The sequence below is a fragment of the Podarcis raffonei genome, chromosome 16 (genome assembly GCF_027172205.1).
Source record: "Podarcis raffonei isolate rPodRaf1 chromosome 16, rPodRaf1.pri, whole genome shotgun sequence".
Lineage (NCBI taxonomy): Eukaryota > Metazoa > Chordata > Lepidosauria > Squamata > Lacertidae > Podarcis > Podarcis raffonei.
The window spans coordinates 1,023,781-1,040,060 of NC_070617.1; the positions used below are offsets into that span (position 1 = coordinate 1,023,781).

The 16,280-nt window shown below is 42.8% G+C and overlaps 2 protein-coding genes and 1 non-coding gene across 3 annotated transcripts; 1 reads left to right on the plus strand and 2 right to left on the minus strand.

Moving 5' to 3' along the window:
- Nucleotides 1–2,407: 2,407 nt before the first annotated feature.
- Nucleotides 2,408–2,533, minus strand: LOC128404536 (small nucleolar RNA SNORA40). Its single transcript, XR_008328133.1, has one exon. It is a non-coding gene; the product is annotated as a small nucleolar RNA SNORA40 (small nucleolar RNA).
- A 3,196-nt stretch (nucleotides 2,534–5,729) lies between these two features.
- On the plus strand, nucleotides 5,730–10,258 carry LOC128404047 (SLAM family member 9-like). Its single transcript, XM_053369307.1, has 3 exons — nucleotides 5,730–6,066; nucleotides 6,173–6,475; nucleotides 9,621–10,258. Exons 1-3 carry the CDS (start codon nucleotides 5,943–5,945, stop codon nucleotides 9,734–9,736), a joined length of 543 nt encoding a protein of 180 aa, XP_053225282.1. The 5' UTR covers nucleotides 5,730–5,942; the 3' UTR covers nucleotides 9,737–10,258.
- A 4,065-nt stretch (nucleotides 10,259–14,323) lies between these two features.
- On the minus strand, nucleotides 14,324–15,223 carry LOC128404219 (vomeronasal type-2 receptor 26-like). The gene has a single exon (XM_053369701.1). It carries the CDS (start codon nucleotides 15,221–15,223, stop codon nucleotides 14,324–14,326), a length of 900 nt encoding a protein of 299 aa, XP_053225676.1.
- Between the last annotated feature and the right edge of the window lie 1,057 nt (nucleotides 15,224–16,280).

Here is a 16,280-nt window from a genome sequence, read left to right on the forward strand (position 1 = left end):
TTGCAGGGCTCTTTGCATGCTCTTAATACAAGCAAGCAATGCAAGAGCGGAAGTCAGTAGATCGGAAGGCAACCTAACAGCCAATAAAGGAGATCTCAGAACTGTATAGGAATTTGTTACAAGGTGTACGTATGCTTGAACCCACATGGGTGTCCGGCATGTATATGAACTCACCATAACATGTCTGAGGGGAATGGAACCTTTTGTGTGGAGTCAGGGTGTGTTTTCATTTAAAATGTGTGTGTGCTTTTAATCCATACACCCAATAAAGAGCTTTTCTACAAAAAGAGTTGTTTACTACACGGAAATGAAAGAGGTGGAGTGTACGAGTGCTGCTTCAGACAGCGAGGTAGCAGGCGTTACCATTAACATCCACACAGCTTAATTCCAAAATTTGTTGTTGTTTAGTTGTTTAGTCGTGTCTGCCTCTTTGTGACCCCCTGGACCAGAGCACGCCAGGCCCTCCTGTCTTCCACTGCCTCCCTCATGCTGGAAGCTTCAAGAACACTGTCCAACCATCTCGTCCTCCGTCATCCCCTTCTCCTTGTGCCCTCCATCTTTCCCAACATCAGGGTCTTCCGGCTTGGGATTCATCCAGCCCAGCCTTTTGCATGATGAATTCTGCATATAAGTTAAATAAGCAGGGAGACAATATACAGCATTGTCGTGCTCCTTTCCCAATTTTGAACCAATTAGTTATTCCATATCCAGTTCTAACTGTGGCTTCTTGTCCCACATAGAGATTTCTCAGGAGACAGATGAAGTGATCAGGCACTCCCATTTCTTTAAGAACTTGCCATAGTTTGCTGTGGTCGACACAGTCAAAGGCTTTTGCATAGTCAATGAAGCAGAAGTAGATGTCTTTCTGGAACTCTCTAGCTTTCTCCGTAATCCAGCGCATGTTTGCAATTTGGTCTCTGGTTCCTCTGCCCCTTCAAAATCCAGCTTGCACTTCTGGGAGTTCTCGGTCCACATACTGCTTAAGCCTGCCTTGTAGAATTTTAAGCATAACCTTGCTAGCGTGTGAAATGAGTGCAATTGTGCAGTAGTTGGAGCATTATTTGGCACTGCCAAACAGTTAAGGATCCCAAGTACCCAGAAGTCTTAGAGAAAGTGATTGCAGCAATGTGCCATAGTAACCACTAGGGAAGGGGAGGGATATACCCAGTCTTGAGGAGCACAAAGTCAGGGCGTTAAGATCTGTGCCTTCTGAGAGTTAAGCTTCCTACTTCAGATTCCTGTGCCAGTGAGGTAAGAGTCTCTCACCCATTCCTTGGTCCAGCTAAGCGTTGGGTTGGTCCATGAGAAGTTTGAGGAGCAAAGAGGGGGTCCCATTGCAGCTGTGATCTAACTAACCATTGAAAATCTGAGGTTTAAGTATAGAGTATACCTATAGAGAGCCAGTGTGGTGTAATGGTTAGAGTGTCGGACTAGGACATGGGAGACAGGGCTGGGTGATATCAGGTTTTCAACATCGTGCTGTATCCCCAGGTTAACATCACAATGTAGTGATGCATCACGATGTCTGAAAGGAGGAAGGAGGAAATAGAATGGGAAGAAGCAGCCAAGATACATCGCCCAGCCCTAGTATCGGCCCCACACCCGGGGAGCACAGAAGGAGAGGAGATTGCCAAGTTGGAGAGGCATGGTACTCTTCACACAAATGAGGAGTCCCAGCCCACATTGAAAACCGCAAGGCACTGGGTTGAACCCACCACTGCTCCTGCCACCGCCACTGCCTGGCATGTGGAGGGAAAAGGAAGGAGCACTGGCCCCACCACTGCGAGGCACTGTGGTGAAGCTGCTGCTGCTCCCGCCGTTGCCAGCGCAAGGAATAAGGCAGCCCACCTGCTCAGCCAGAGAAGGCGGTCAAGGTGCTGGCCAGCCAGCTAGTAAGCCCCACCTGCAGTATACTGCCTTGGTCAAAAAATCAGGTAATCATCATTACACTCTGGTTCTCAAACCTGTTCTGGACAATGTATCAATACATCTTCCAGACCTACTGGGAGACCCAGCTTCAAATCCCCACTCAGTCCTGAAACTTACAGGGTGACCTTGGGCCACCCTCATACACCACCTTGGGCTCCTTGAAGGAAAATGTGAGATATAAGTGCAACAAACAAACAAATCTTTGGTTCTTCTTCTTCTTCTTTTTTTAACCCCCCTGAAAACAATAATTGGGAATACAGTCTTAGAAATGGATTTATTTCACAAACGTTCTTACGAATATTCAAAATAGTGCCCAACACAATAATTTAATTGCTACAGAAACTGGTTGACAAGAATTACCACCCCACTGTATTCTCTAATTGCCTGTGGCCTCTTTCAGATAAAGAGCTTTTATGGGATATGAGAAAAACTCAAGTTGTCCCATCCTAAGAGTACAGTATTCCTGGGACTAACAAGTCATGTTCCTTCCTATTAGTAACTCAGCCAATACAGATCAGCTGTGGGTTGCAAGAAAGGATTTATTCTTAGCACTTGACTCCATGGTTTTTTGTCGATGAGAGCAGCCAAAACCTGAAGCTGTGCTGAAATCTTTGGTTCTTCTAACTTTATGGAGAGAGGGGGAAAGAGGTTTCCTTAGTGGGTGAATAATGTAACCCCGTAGTCCTGAGAACTAGTGCATTGTTGTTTTGTAAGATGAGTTTGAAGTGAAGAGTACCTGGGCTTAATTTTTGGAAGACCATATACACATCTCTCTAGTTCCTGAATAACAAACTTATCTCAAAAGAGATTTTCAATGTCTTCGTCAAGACCTGTTCCCGCAAACAGGAGGAGGGTTATTACATTTTCTGGTAAATACAAGAGACAGATATATATTTAATTAAAATACATGACTGGCCAGAAAAATACTTCCATGAAAGTATCCCAAACCTTAGAGCAGCAGCAAAAAACATTTCCAATAAAGTGATCAACACACAGGTCCCTTCTGATGGAGCAATCTGCCAGAGTTTGGAGCTCTCTCAGTTTCGTACGGTTCCAATCTTCCGTTTGCTGCCTCACTGCACCTTTCTCTTCAAGGAGCTCAAGGTGGTGTACATGGTTCTCTCCCAGCTCCTTTAATCTCTACAAGAACCCTGTGAGGTAGGTCAGACTGAGGGGTAGTGACTGGCTCAAGGTCACCCAGTGACCATCATGGCTGAGTGGGATTCAAACCCTGATCTCCCAGGTCCCAGTCCAACACTCTAACCCAGCGGTTCTCAACCTGTGGGTCCCCAGATATTGTTGGACTACAACTCCCATCATCCCTGAGCTCTGGCCTTGCTAGCTAGGGGTGATGGGAGTTGTAGTTCAACAACATCTGGGGACCCACAGGTGGAGAAAGGCTGCTCTAACCACTACACCACACTGGCTCATTTCGGTGTGCATTTATCCCACAAAAGCTTGGTTCCATTTTGCCTAAGTCCCCCCTTTTTTGCAAGCAAATTTCCCGAAAGAGCATTTGCTTTAGTATATTGATCCCCTGGATATATGCATTTTCCTGCACCATTTCCCCTAATAAACACACACACATTGGCCATGCAAAAATTCTCAGAAGTGTGCATTTTGGAGGACAGATGAGTTTCGGTTCACCTGCTGTCATCCCTTCTGCTGGGTCGTGCAGCCATCATGTCAGCTCTTATCTTCTTTGATCTGCCACCAAGAAACCCAGGGCCAGCACTTCTGAGGGCTGGGGTGAGAGAGCCTCGCTCAACTGCTGCTTCTGGCAGGGAAGTGAGACTTAAAGTGTCAAGCATGGGGGCTGAAGAGGAAACTTGTGGTTGGTTAGGAGGCCTGAAGGCAACGCAGGAGGCGCTGAAGACTGGTGCAGAGAGGGAAGACCACACACAAGAACCTGTTTCAGAACCAGGGGAGGAAGGTGGCAGAGAACGGAGGCAAGGATGGAAGCCCACAGCACCCAGCTCATGCTTCTACTCGCCATTCTGCAATTCCCAGGTGAGCGGTGGAGAAAAGGGAGACAGGAATCTCATGGCCAGCCTAGCAAGACCTACCTCCCCTGACAGAGGCTGGTTTTTGGATCCCAAGTGGGGGGAGAATCCTGTTTGTTGCACTCAGGTCCTGCTTGCTTGCAGGTTTCCTTTGGGTCATCTGGTTGACTGGGCTAGTTGGACCCCCTTTGGTTGTATCCAGCTGCTGCTGAAAGACCCATCTGATGTTCTCAAGACCCAAAACAGTCAAAGGTGCTCCTCATCTCCAGCGCAAGTCCTTAGTGGAGTGACGCATCCCAATGGAAAGAGTCAGGGGTGGTTAGATTGTTGGACTAGAACCTGAGAGAGACCAGGGTTCGGACCCCCACTTGGCCACGAAGCTCCCTGGTTGTGACATTGGGGCCAGTCACCATCTTTCAGCCTAGCCTACCTCAGAAGGTAGTTGTGAAGTTAAAATGGGGAGGAGGGAATCCATGTACACCACTGAGACCAAGGAAATTATGGTAGCTCTGCTTGCCCATCTGGCAGCCATTCTCCTGAAATTCAAGATTCCCCCCCACCCCCAAACAACAGCAGCAGCAGGAACTTTGTGAAATGGGAACCATTCTGTTGTTCCAAGGAAAGCGAACAGCCGTAAGTTCCAAGAAGGTTTTGACACCTTCAGATTTTAAGACTTTAAGAGAAGGATTTTCGCTTTCCATTGTAGGGAAGCAAAACTGCAGGGCTTACGCAAATCAAAAGGACACAGATAAGATGGAAAAAGCTAAAGGGATAGAAAAGAGAATTGTTAAAAAGCAATTAAACTCTAATAGAATTAAAACAATATACAAAAGGGTTTATTAAAACACAGGTAGTAAAAACAGCACATCAATATTTAAAGCTGTTTCCTTAAAAACAACACAAAAAACAGTCTATAGTATCTATAGCTTTTAAAGTTTGATGTTTTATTGTGCTTTAAATATTTTGTTGGGAGCCGCCCAGAGTGGCTGGGGCTGTCCGGCCAGATGGGCAGCATATAAATAATAAATAATTATTATAAATAATAAAATTATCATTGTTGTTATTACAGTCTCTCTCCCTATATTTATTATTACTATTATTAATTACTGTTGGCATCCATTACTGCTATTAATTACTACTACTACTACTAGTAATTATTACTATTAATAGTAATTATTACTAGTAATTACTGTTACTAATAATTATTATTACTATTGTAGGAATAGTTTGCTTCCTTTTTTAATAATAATTTTTATTAATTTTTACATATAAATTATCATTCATACAACAAAACTTCATTTCTTATACAATCCTTTTGGACTTCCATCAGCCACTCTGATGGTCTTCCATTCTTATCACTTATTCTGCATTTCTTAAATTCCTATTGCCTTTAATAATCTTAACTAACAGTCCCCCTCGTTACCTTTGTGTGTGTGCAATATTTCAGATAGTCCACCTTACAAAACTTCTCGCAAACCTACAAGCGTAATCTGATCATCACAATTACTTTCCAAATAGTCCGTAAATTTATGTCAGTCTTCTGTGAATCTCTGGTCCCGCAGATTTCGAATTCTTCCTGTTAATTTAACTAATTCTGCATAGTCCATCAGTTTCACCCTCCATTCTTCTTTTGTCGGTAATTCTTCTTGCTTCCAATTTTGTGCCAATAATATTCTTGCTGCCATCATTGCATATAGAAATAATTTACAGTCCTTTCTTTTCATATCATCTCCTACAATGCCAAGTAAAAATGCTTCTGGAGTAGTTTGCTTCCATTTCTTATTGACTTCAGGTGCTGCTCAATTTCCTGCGCAAGATCCCCCCAACCAGTTGCACGGAATTCTTGGTGGGTCAGTCTTGTTTCGCCTAAATGTACCCCCCTGGAAAAGAGTGGACGAGGTTGAATGGAAATTCACCCCCACAGGGGGTCAGCCACTCCTGGTTGCCGAATTCGCCGAGGGGAAGCTGAGGAAACCACACCCAAGCAACAGTTTTGGACCACGGGTAGAAATGGTTGATGAGACCACGCTGAAGATGAAAGACCTGACGATGGCGGACTCTGGAGTGATGGATGTCCGCGTGAGGTTTGCTTCCTCAGCAATTGTGGAGTCCTTCTTCAACCTCATAGTCCATGGTAAGGGACTCTATCTTCTTTGCCTATCTCACAACCAAGTGAGGAGTTGGCCATCAAACTTTTGGTGTGCCACAGAGCGCAAACATCTATCATTTTTATCTAACAGAGCCGGTGCCATCGCCACAAATAAATCACCAGATCGTTTCCAGCACTGCCAACCAATGTAATGTGACACTGCATTGTCGGACGTCTGGAAAGTCAGATTTGCATTTTTCCTGGGAAAACAGAAACCCACTCAGGACCTCAGAAGCTTTAGAGTGGTATCGCCTCACCAATGACGACAAGGATCTTCACCTGTCATGGCGGCCAAACACCTCCGATTCCACTTTCACCTGCCTGGTCAGCAACCCAGTTGATCAGAAGAACATCTCGCTTGATGTCTTCAACATCTGTCAGGATGAAGCTCAAGGTCAGTGAAATCCTAGCATGATCTTGTCACTGTTTTACAGGGTCTATTCTCTGGATTGTTATTGTAATTTTTAAAAAACTTTTAAAACTTTATGTTATGCTTTAATATTTTTTTCTGTAAGTTGCTTAGAGACACTTTATGGAGCAAACAGCTAATCAATAACATTTATTTGGATTAGTTGACCCTTGGGGTACATCCCGATTCTACAATTCCATGATTCTATGAAAAACAATAATGATTCTGGGTGTCGTTCAAGAATGGTCCTACTCAGAGTAAACCCACTGAAGTCAATGGACATGAATAACAGAATAATAAAGTTGGAAGGGACCCCCAAGGACTCCCTATTTTCTGGTTGTACCTCTTGTTCATCACAGAATCATAGAATTGCAGAGTTGGAAGGGACACCAAGAGCTATCTGGCCTCCTGCACTGCAAGAATCACAGCTAACAACCCCCTGGCAGATGGTCTTCCAACCTCTGTTTCAAAACCTCCAATGAAGGAGGGAGCCTGTTCCACTGTTGAATGGCTCTTACCATTGGAAAGTTCTTCGTAATGCTTAATCAGATTCGCCTTTCTTAAAATTTGAGTCTTCCCCTCCGGAGAAGCAGGAAATAAGCTTGCTCCATATTAGGCTCTATCATTTCAATGGGTATACTCTGAGTAGAACTTTGCTGAATACAGCTAAATATGAATACCGGTACCTTAAAGTTAGGAGTATAATGTGTTCAATTGACTGGGTTAAATATAATCTTCTGTTGGTTTTTTATCCGAGTGGGTCAGACACCCACCAAAATTAAGGTATCCCAGATATTTCTCCATAGCCTGGCACCCCAAGATACCTTCGCAAACCAGTTTAGTGGGTAGCCTCAAGACCCACCCTTTTAGCTGTGGAACTGCATCTTACTGGAAAACATTCAGTATATCGTACAATGTAATTCATTCCCTGTGCCTTATAGGGCTTCTTCTGAGGGCCATGGGACTGCATTTTTGTTTTAGTAGTAGCAGCAGCAGCATTAAGATTGCTTAGATTTCTTATCCATCTTTGTCCATGAAGTCTGAGGACAGATAAAAGCGCACTATTAAAAACAGCTAAACCTGATTGCAGTCAGGGTGCATCCTAAATTTACAAATTAACAGAACACTGTAAACAACTAAATACTTGGGCAGGATTTGAGTAACGCTTGCAGTGTACTAAAAACTAAGGTAAAAATGGATTATTTTGAGAAAAATAGAGAAAATGTGTGATGCAGTTGTAAAAGATTGAAAATGGAAACCATGGAAGGGTGGAGGGAAATCTAAAGATTCAGGGAATCCTAAATGTTGATGATTACATCTAATGTTTGAATTTAAATGTGTAGTTTAAAACTGAATAAAAAAGATTATATTTAAAAAAATAGGGTGCGTCCTGAAATATATATATTTCAGGTTTTGAAGACCATGCTTCACTGTCCTGGTACATAACCACAATTTTACAAGAACGTAAGCGACAGATTTTTAAACCTGGTTTTAAGCTGAGCTGAAAGCCGAAAGTTACACTCAAGGTTATTGATTGCCTCTTTCCATTTAAAATAACTGAATTCTTTTAGCCTTAAAATGAATGAATGAATGAATGAATGAAATCTTTGCTAAACTAAGCCTCCTTTTTTGATGCTAAGCTGACTCTCCCACTAGCTGGGTCTGTGTACGTAAGGATAACTTCTTGCTTCAGATCAGACATCCAGCCGGGGTACTGAGTCCTATCATTATTCCAGCTTCCCATTTCTAATTCTTTGACTCCCCTTGCACCCCAAATGGTCATCAAACTCTTTCTTAGGAAAGGGAGGGGAGGGTATTAACTTGAAAATGGTGTGTGTGTGGAGGGACTGGGGACAAGGTTTTAGGAGCCAAGAAGAAAAGAGGGAGCCTCTCAAAATTGGTTTGAATTGTGAAGTGATATTAATAAGCCTTTTTATTTTTTAAAAATGGTGTGCCTGGGAGAGGAATTTATTGCTGTGCTGAAAAGTGAAAGCTAAAAGATGAACTCTAGCGGGAGAAGTGAAAGAGGAGAAATGTGAGGTTTCACGCAGAGGGAGCAAGCTCTATAAAGTTCATTATTTTGGGAGCTGAAGACTTTCCCAGCTGAATATATGAACCTTTGCTCCTAGCATTTACTGTATTTTTCTGTGTATAAGACGCCCCCATGCATAAGGTGCCCCCTATTTTTTGAGTCCAAGATTAAGAAATAAATAATTGCAACACTCCGTGTATAAGATGACCCCCAATTTTAAACTTAATTTTTTTGGGGGCAAATATAGTCATACACAGAAAAATACAATATTTGTTAGGGCTTTAGTCTTGTTTTTAACGCATTTGCTGATTATGTGTTTTTAACGCTTTTTAATCATCTGATGTGTAAGTCTCCTTGAGACAGTGGTTTAGAAAGCAATGAATAAAAAATAGAAAGCAATAAGAAAAATAAAACACATTAATTTATTTTATAAAAAGGTATGCAATGCTTGATTGTAAGAAAAAAAACCTCTCAAAGTGGTTTACAGAAAGGATAAAACAAATTATCAATAAGAAAAAAATAACAATAATTTAAGACTTTTGAAAAGTTGAGATAACAACAGACTAAAACTTGCATCAACTTTCTGGGCAAACTTGTCTAAAGAAAAATGTTTTCCCCAGGCCCCGAAAAGAGTACAGTTGAATGCGCTTGCCTGATATCGTATTTGTTCTGTTATTAGTTATCTTAGGTGTAAGTTTCATTGAAACAGTGGTTTACAAGATGATTGCTAAAACAATAATAATAGTAAAAATAGCCAGGGCTGTCTCTAACTAAGTTCTAGACAGAGTAGGTTCACTGAAAGAAGTAAGTCCAAATCAGTCATGGATGTTAACTTCAATGGATCTACTCTGAGTAGTATTAGCAATGGGCACTGTTTTAAATGCTTGGGCAAACAGCATCGTTTCAGTGAGAGTTCATTTCCCCCCTGCCGTCTCATGAGTATGTCAGATTGTGACAATTAAATATAAGTTAACAGAATGAAGCAGCAATTGGGTGAGAGACTATGGGTAACAGTTGTGGTGAGGGGCAAGGGTCTGAAAGACCACCATTTTGAAAGACCTCTTCCATTCATCTCCTCCTCCTCTCCCCCCCCCGCAGATGGATGTAGCTGCTTCTCCTGGGTGAGGACCGCCATGGCCGTGGGGCTGGGCCTCCAGGTTGCCACCATCATCTTGTTAAATGTTCTGGAAAGGAAAGTTGGAGACCAGTGTTGAGTCGGCGTAGAACCACGAACCGCTAACATGGAGCCCACGGGCACCCACCACTATGGTGGCCTCTGCAATAGGTTTTGATAAAGATCTCCTTTTTGAAAAGCCACAGGATGTGAGGGACTGTTTGCTCTTCCTGCTTGCAGTGGCTCAGACTCTCTTACCACAACTCTGCCACGTTTGAGATCGGACCCCCCCTGGCTACCCCCTTCCATTCCAGACAGAGGAGAGGCGCCAAGAGCTTTCCTCTAAGAGCATCGTGGCGGCGGCTGAAGTACGTGCTTTTCTTTCCATTGGAGGAGGTGGCTGGTGCACCTTATTAGCTGTGGCAACCATTTTGTGCCACGTCCCATATCCCACGGTAGCCATTTTGTGCTATACCCCGCACCCCACAGTAGCCATTTTGTAACTGACAGCCACAAAATTTCAAATCCACCCAACGCCCAAAAATGTTTGCCGACCCCGGTGTGGTTGGTTGGAAAAGACACCCTGTCCGGTTTACAAAGTAGCCACTGCCTGCTTACATTAAAGAGAACAACAAAGCTTCCCCTGTTGGGAACCTTCAGATTGCCTTTTAAAAGCATGCCTACTGAACAGGAATACCACATTGGATTGAAAACTTTCTCATGTTTGTTACTGTATGAGATGGTGATGTTTAGTGGTTTTAGCCAATTGGTTGGTCCAGTAGGTGGGAGATAGTGGTGGTGGCGGCAGTTGGAGTCCAACCACATCTGGAGGGAACTTGGAGGAAAAGGTGAAACATAAATGCAACAGATAAATAAACTATGGCAAAGGTTTGAGACTCCTCCGATTCTTCATTCTTGAAAGCAAGGAGACAATATTTACCACCCCTTCAAAAATAATGAATAACACTTAGGTTCCCTAGCAGTAACATTCTGAGCGATCACCATGCGTGTTAGCAGACAACAGCGGAAGTGGAGAAGATGCTGTCAGATCAATTTTCACTAGATAATTCCCCCCGCCCAGTTGGTTTCTGGCTTACATCTTTCACACCTCGGGTCTAATGCGACAAAAGGCAGAGAGATGTTTACCACAGTGGAAAGGATGACCAAAAGGTTCTTTTATATAGCAGCAAATGTGACACACATGAGAACATGATGGATTGGGACAATGGCCCATCTAGTCCATAGCTGTCAACGTTTCCCTTTTTAAAAGGGAGATTCCCTTATTCCGAATAGGATTCCTCACAAGAAAAGGGAAAAGTTGACAGCTATGGTCTAGTCCAGCACCCTTTTCTCACTGTGGCCAACAAGGTGCCCATTGTGGAAAACCCACAGAATATATGGGATGAACCAGGACTGGAATGCGACTCTGCCCTCCTGCAATTCCTGGCAGCCAGTGTTCAGAGGTGTTCAGAGCAGGGTTGCCACATCTGGTCAGGCAAAATAAGGGACAGGGATGGGGGTGGGGATTAGAAATGGCTGTACCTGTTGCAAAAATGACTTCAAAGGAATCGATTACAATGGGTTGATCCAGTGCTGGTCATACTCATGGAGCAGAACCAATAAAATTTATGGATCTAAGTTAGCGAAGCACATTCATTTCAATGAATCACATCCTCTCCACTTACTGAGTGTCTGCCTGTCAGAAGAATGGCAAACGTAGAAACCCAGCCAGAAAGAGAGGTGGAGATAGCAACCGCTTCTGTTTCTCTTCCTCACAGAACTTGGCCTCCAACACCCCTTTCTAAATAGCTGCTAATGCCAATTCATACAATGTTGTTGTTTAGTCGTGTCTGACTCTTTGTGACTCCATGGACCAGAGCATGTCAGGCACTCCTGTCTTCCACTGCCTCCTGAAGTTTGGTCAAACTAAATCCTTACACACATGCACCTAATCAAATCTGTGAGGCTTCAGATGGAACTTTTAGGAGAGGAGTACAAAGGATAACTCATCAAGTTATCAGAGTTGACTTAGCTGCACCTGGTCACCCATATCTGCCAGAGCTTCTTGGATATGCTACAGTGATTATGTTCATGCACTATGAATGGTGAACATAAAGGACCCCTGGGTGGTTAAGTCCAGTCAAATTCAACTTTGGGGTGCAGCACTCATCTCTGTTTTCAGACCAAGGGAGCTGGTGTTTGTCCACAGACAGCTTTCCGGGTCATGTGGCCAGCATGACTTAACCGCTTCTGGCACAATGGAACACTGTGATGGAAACCAGAGTGCACGGAAACGCCGTTTACCTTCCCGCCCCAGCAATACCTATTTATCTACGTGCACTGGTGTGCTTTCAAACTGCTAGGTTGGCAGGAGCTGGGACAGAGCAACAGGAACTCACACCATTGTGCAAATTTGAACTGCTAACCTTACATTTGGCAAGCCCCAGACGCTTGGTGGTTTACACCACAGCGCCACCTGTGTTTCTTAGTCACTGACTGTCAGTGTTGAGCATACTAATAGTCTAACTCAGCATAACACAATTTCCCATGCTTCTAAATGTTCTTTTTTCCCTCTGGCTTCCAAGAAACAGGTGATTTGTGACATTTATAGCTTTTTTTTTAGTTATGGGAAAAATAAGGGGCTGGGCTGCTAAGTGATCGCAATACACCTGCATCTTGAGAATTCATCAAATTAATCAGGTGCTGTATGAAGTACATCAGATACAATTGAAAGCTTAGTGAATGGCTAGTATTGTAACATCAGAAGAGGCGAGGGGTGTTAGGAATGAGACTCCCCCAAATATCCTAATATTTATGGAAGTTAGTCTATCTTTAAATACCCAGAAGCTGTCCCTACCACTCCAGAAAAGCAGTGAAGAGAAGAGAAGGCTGTTACAATGGAAGAGCAGTCTCTGCAGTTGACATCCCTCAGAGGTGTGGAAAAATGGCCAGAGAAGATCTATCCTTCCAGTGAGCACTCAGGGCTGATTTCCTTCAGAATGGATCAGTTGGATATTCTTGCAGTCCATGGGACTCTCAAGAGTCTCCTCCAGCACCAGAATTCAAAAGCATCCATTCTTCAGCGATCAGCCTTCTTTATGGTCCAGCTCTCACTTTCATACATCACTACTGGGAAAACCAGAGCTTGAACTATACGGACCTTTGTTGGCAATTATAGCAATTCATAAAAAGAAGTAAATCACCCCACAATTCCTCCTCCTCCTAAAAATAATAACAATTTTATTTATACTGCACCCATCTGGCTGGGTTTCCCCAGCCACTCTGGGCGGCTTACAGCATATCTGTAACATCAAGCATTAAAAACCTCCCGATACAGGGCTGCCTTCAGGTGTCTTCTAAAATACATTTATTCTGTTTGTTTCATTTTATAATTCCTGGACCATCCATCACCAGACATGGGAATCACAGGGTGATTTGAAACATAATATAAAGCATACAGCACAAAATACCAACCAAATTGGAATAATTAATAAAATAAATCAGCAATGAAATAGAACAACAGAGGAAACATGGGGCCATGTGCACCCTAAATTAATTTCACTAAAGTTATGGGAGAAAAAGTATGATTACATTCCATCTGAAACAGGCTAAATACCCAATTCCTGTTCAAAAGACCCAGCCACTAACGCTGTTTCCATCTGTTGGTGCCCATTGGTACTGGTAAGGCAAAAGGCAGGGAGACCAACAGTTGAGTCAGACCCAATAATACGCAGAGCCAACTAATTTTGTCCCCATCATCTTCTCTTTGGAGTTCTTCAAGGGCAAAACTGAGACGAAGGATAAAAAGCTGGCAGGCAGTGCCATGCAATGGATATATTGTAATTAAGAAGGTCGGCAGGTGATTAAGAAGGTCGGCTGGCTGAAGGTGGCCTGAGATTGGTGGAACATGGCTCCATTTGCCTTGATAAATTAGCCTCCACAAGTGACATCTCTCTTGAGAACTTTGCCCAAGTGGGAATATTAATAACTAGGCAATGGTTACCACAAACCTTATAGACCAGGGAGGATCTATTAGGGAGAGGGTACACTATAAAATCAAGAGTTTTCAAATCCCAGTGATGGCTTATCTTCTAAAATAATAATAATAATAATAATAATAATAATAATAATAATAATAATAATAATAATAATTTATTTATATCCCACCCTCCCCAGCCAAAGCCGGGCTCAGAGCGGCTAACAACAATAAAAGTAACACAACACTCTAAAATCAATTCATTTAAAAATCAATTCAAAATCAAATTCATGGCAACCATTGGGCTAGAGTTCTGTGAGGATTACCAAAGGAAGGGAAGGACACGAGAAGCATATCATTCTGTCATAATTATGGACTAAATTTCTGAAAACAGCACAAATAAACCACCTCAGAAATAAGCCAAAGTGAAATATCTCCTGACTTTGTCATACAATTCTTATTTGATGATTGAAGGCATGAAGAGTAGAGTTTGTAATCTGTGCTTGACTAAACCCCTTTCCTCACGGCACATGCACTCTAATGTAGGGGGGCGGAATATGAAATCAGACAATAAACTTCCAGAAAGGATTTGTTCTGGTTAACAACTGTTTATATGAGTTGAATAAGTTGTTCATGACTATCTCCAATGCCTTAAAATAAATAACTGATTTTAGCAGAATGTGAGGCATAGGCACCTACTGTTTAGCACCTTTAATTTATTCTTTGAATTAGCTGTCCCCTAGTGTTCAACTCAGGCCTAACCACAATGATAAAGCATTTTGGTAAAAATATACAAATCAGTAACCCTGCACTGGAAGCTAAGATGGAGAAGATCTCCACGGCCACCGTGTATTTTCCCTTGGTGCTCTGGTAGGTGGGAACAAAGGACAGCCAAACACTGCAAAACAGAAGCATACTGAAGGTGATAAACTTGGCTTCATTAAAACTGTCGGGTAATTTCCTGGCTAGGAAAGCCACAGTGAAGCTGACAATGGCTAGGAAGCCCATAAAGCCCAAGACACAGTAAAACATAATAACTGAACCTTCATTACATTCCAGAACAATTTCTTCGGCCATTGAGTGCATGTCAAAATACAAGAATGGGGGAGAGGTTGCCAGCCACACAGCACAAATAGTGGTTTGAATAAGGGAGCACGACAGAACAATGGAAAAGGCCAGTCTTTTCCCGATCCATTTCCTCATCCTGGACCCAGGCTTGGTCGCCATGAAAGCCATGATGACAGTGATGGTTTTGGCCAAGACACAAGAAACTGCCATTGAGAAGATAATGCCAAACGCAGGTTGTCGAAAGAGGCATGGTATCTTCTCAGGCTGACCAATGAATAGGAACACACAAAGGAAGGAGAGCAGGAGGGAGATGAGGAGACCGTAGGTGAGGCTCCGGTTGTTGGCTTTGACTATGGGAGTGTCTTTGTGCTTAATGAAGACTCCAAGCACCAGAGCTGTGAGGAAAGAGAAGGCAAGAGCAAAAATGGACAAACTGGTCCCCAAAGGTTCATCATAAGACAAGAAGCTTATCTTTTTTGGAACGCATAAATCCTGGCCACGGTTTGGATATTGATCTTCTTGACATTGAATACAGACGTCCATGTCTGGAAAAGAAAACACGGCTTTTGATATATACATTAAACAACCCTTAGCATTCAAAACCCTATCTGAGCCTAGGGTGCTTGGGGAGAAAGATACAGAGAAGAAACTACAGAGAACATCAGGCTCCTTCAAATGTCATGTTATCGAAGTCATTGGACCTTTTCTTTGGTCCTGAATATTTTTTGGTAATTGGTATTTATGTTTGATTCGTGTGAACAATCGTGATTCTTAAAATTTTTTAAAGTCCTAGAGGAAGGCTGGTCCTTTGACGTACCACAGACATCCCCAAACTCGGCCCTCCAGATGTTTTGGGACTACAACTCCCATCATCCCTAGCTAACAGGACCAGTGGTCAGGGATGATGGGCATTGTAGTCCCAAAACATCTGGAGGGCCGAGTTTGGGGATGCCTGATGTACCATGTAACTGTATTTGTAATAAGTTATGGCTGGGTCAGAAACAGAGATCACAGAAATAAAAAATAGTCTTGTGACACCTTAAGGACTTGTGCATTTTTATGGCATCAGCTTTTGTGAACTAAAACTCACTTCTTCAGAACATCTGGTCCAAAGGAAAGCTCAGCCTCATCACTGCTCTCCTTGCATATCAAAACTAGGAAGTTAGCATCATCCCAGTTTTTTGGGGGTATCCTACAATATCCTTTTACTTTCTCTCTCAGATGAGGCCATCATCTTCATCACCACTGAGCAGCTTTGGATACTGTGAATCAGAGCCAGCATGCATTTTTTGGAAACCTACTCTGTACTAATTGTTAGGATATTGATGTTCTGTTCCACCTAAAGAGGAACAGATATGTGGAGTTGTTGTATGTCACATGTCTGTTTACATTCCAGCACAGCTTGCTGGGAACTTCCCTTTTGTATAGCTTTTGCTTATGCTTTTTGCTTGGACATGAAGGGGAGCAGACATGTTTTTCCTTTGTCCTGATGCTGAATAAAATGTTTGTAAATACGCTTTACATATGCCTCTCTCTCCCCTTCTGTTGCGAAGAGTTCTTATCTCTGCTGGCTTGCGTGCTCAGTTTCTGAAAGCTTCAG

Bases quoted from the DNA above. Each gene is read 5' to 3' on its own strand.
- LOC128404047 (XM_053369307.1), top strand. From the start codon at position 5,943: ATGGTTGATGAGACCACGCTGAAGATGAAAGACCTGACGATGGCGGAC. The intron at 6,067-6,172 runs GTAAGGGACTCT...TTTATCTAACAG, and splicing joins CTTCAACCTCATAGTCCATG to AGCCGGTGCCATCGCCACAA. The intron at 6,476-9,620 runs GTCAGTGAAATC...CCCCCCCCGCAG, and splicing joins CTGTCAGGATGAAGCTCAAG to ATGGATGTAGCTGCTTCTCC.
- LOC128404219 (XM_053369701.1), bottom strand. From the start codon at position 15,223: ATGGACGTCTGTATTCAATGTCAAGAAGATCAATATCCAAACCGTGGC.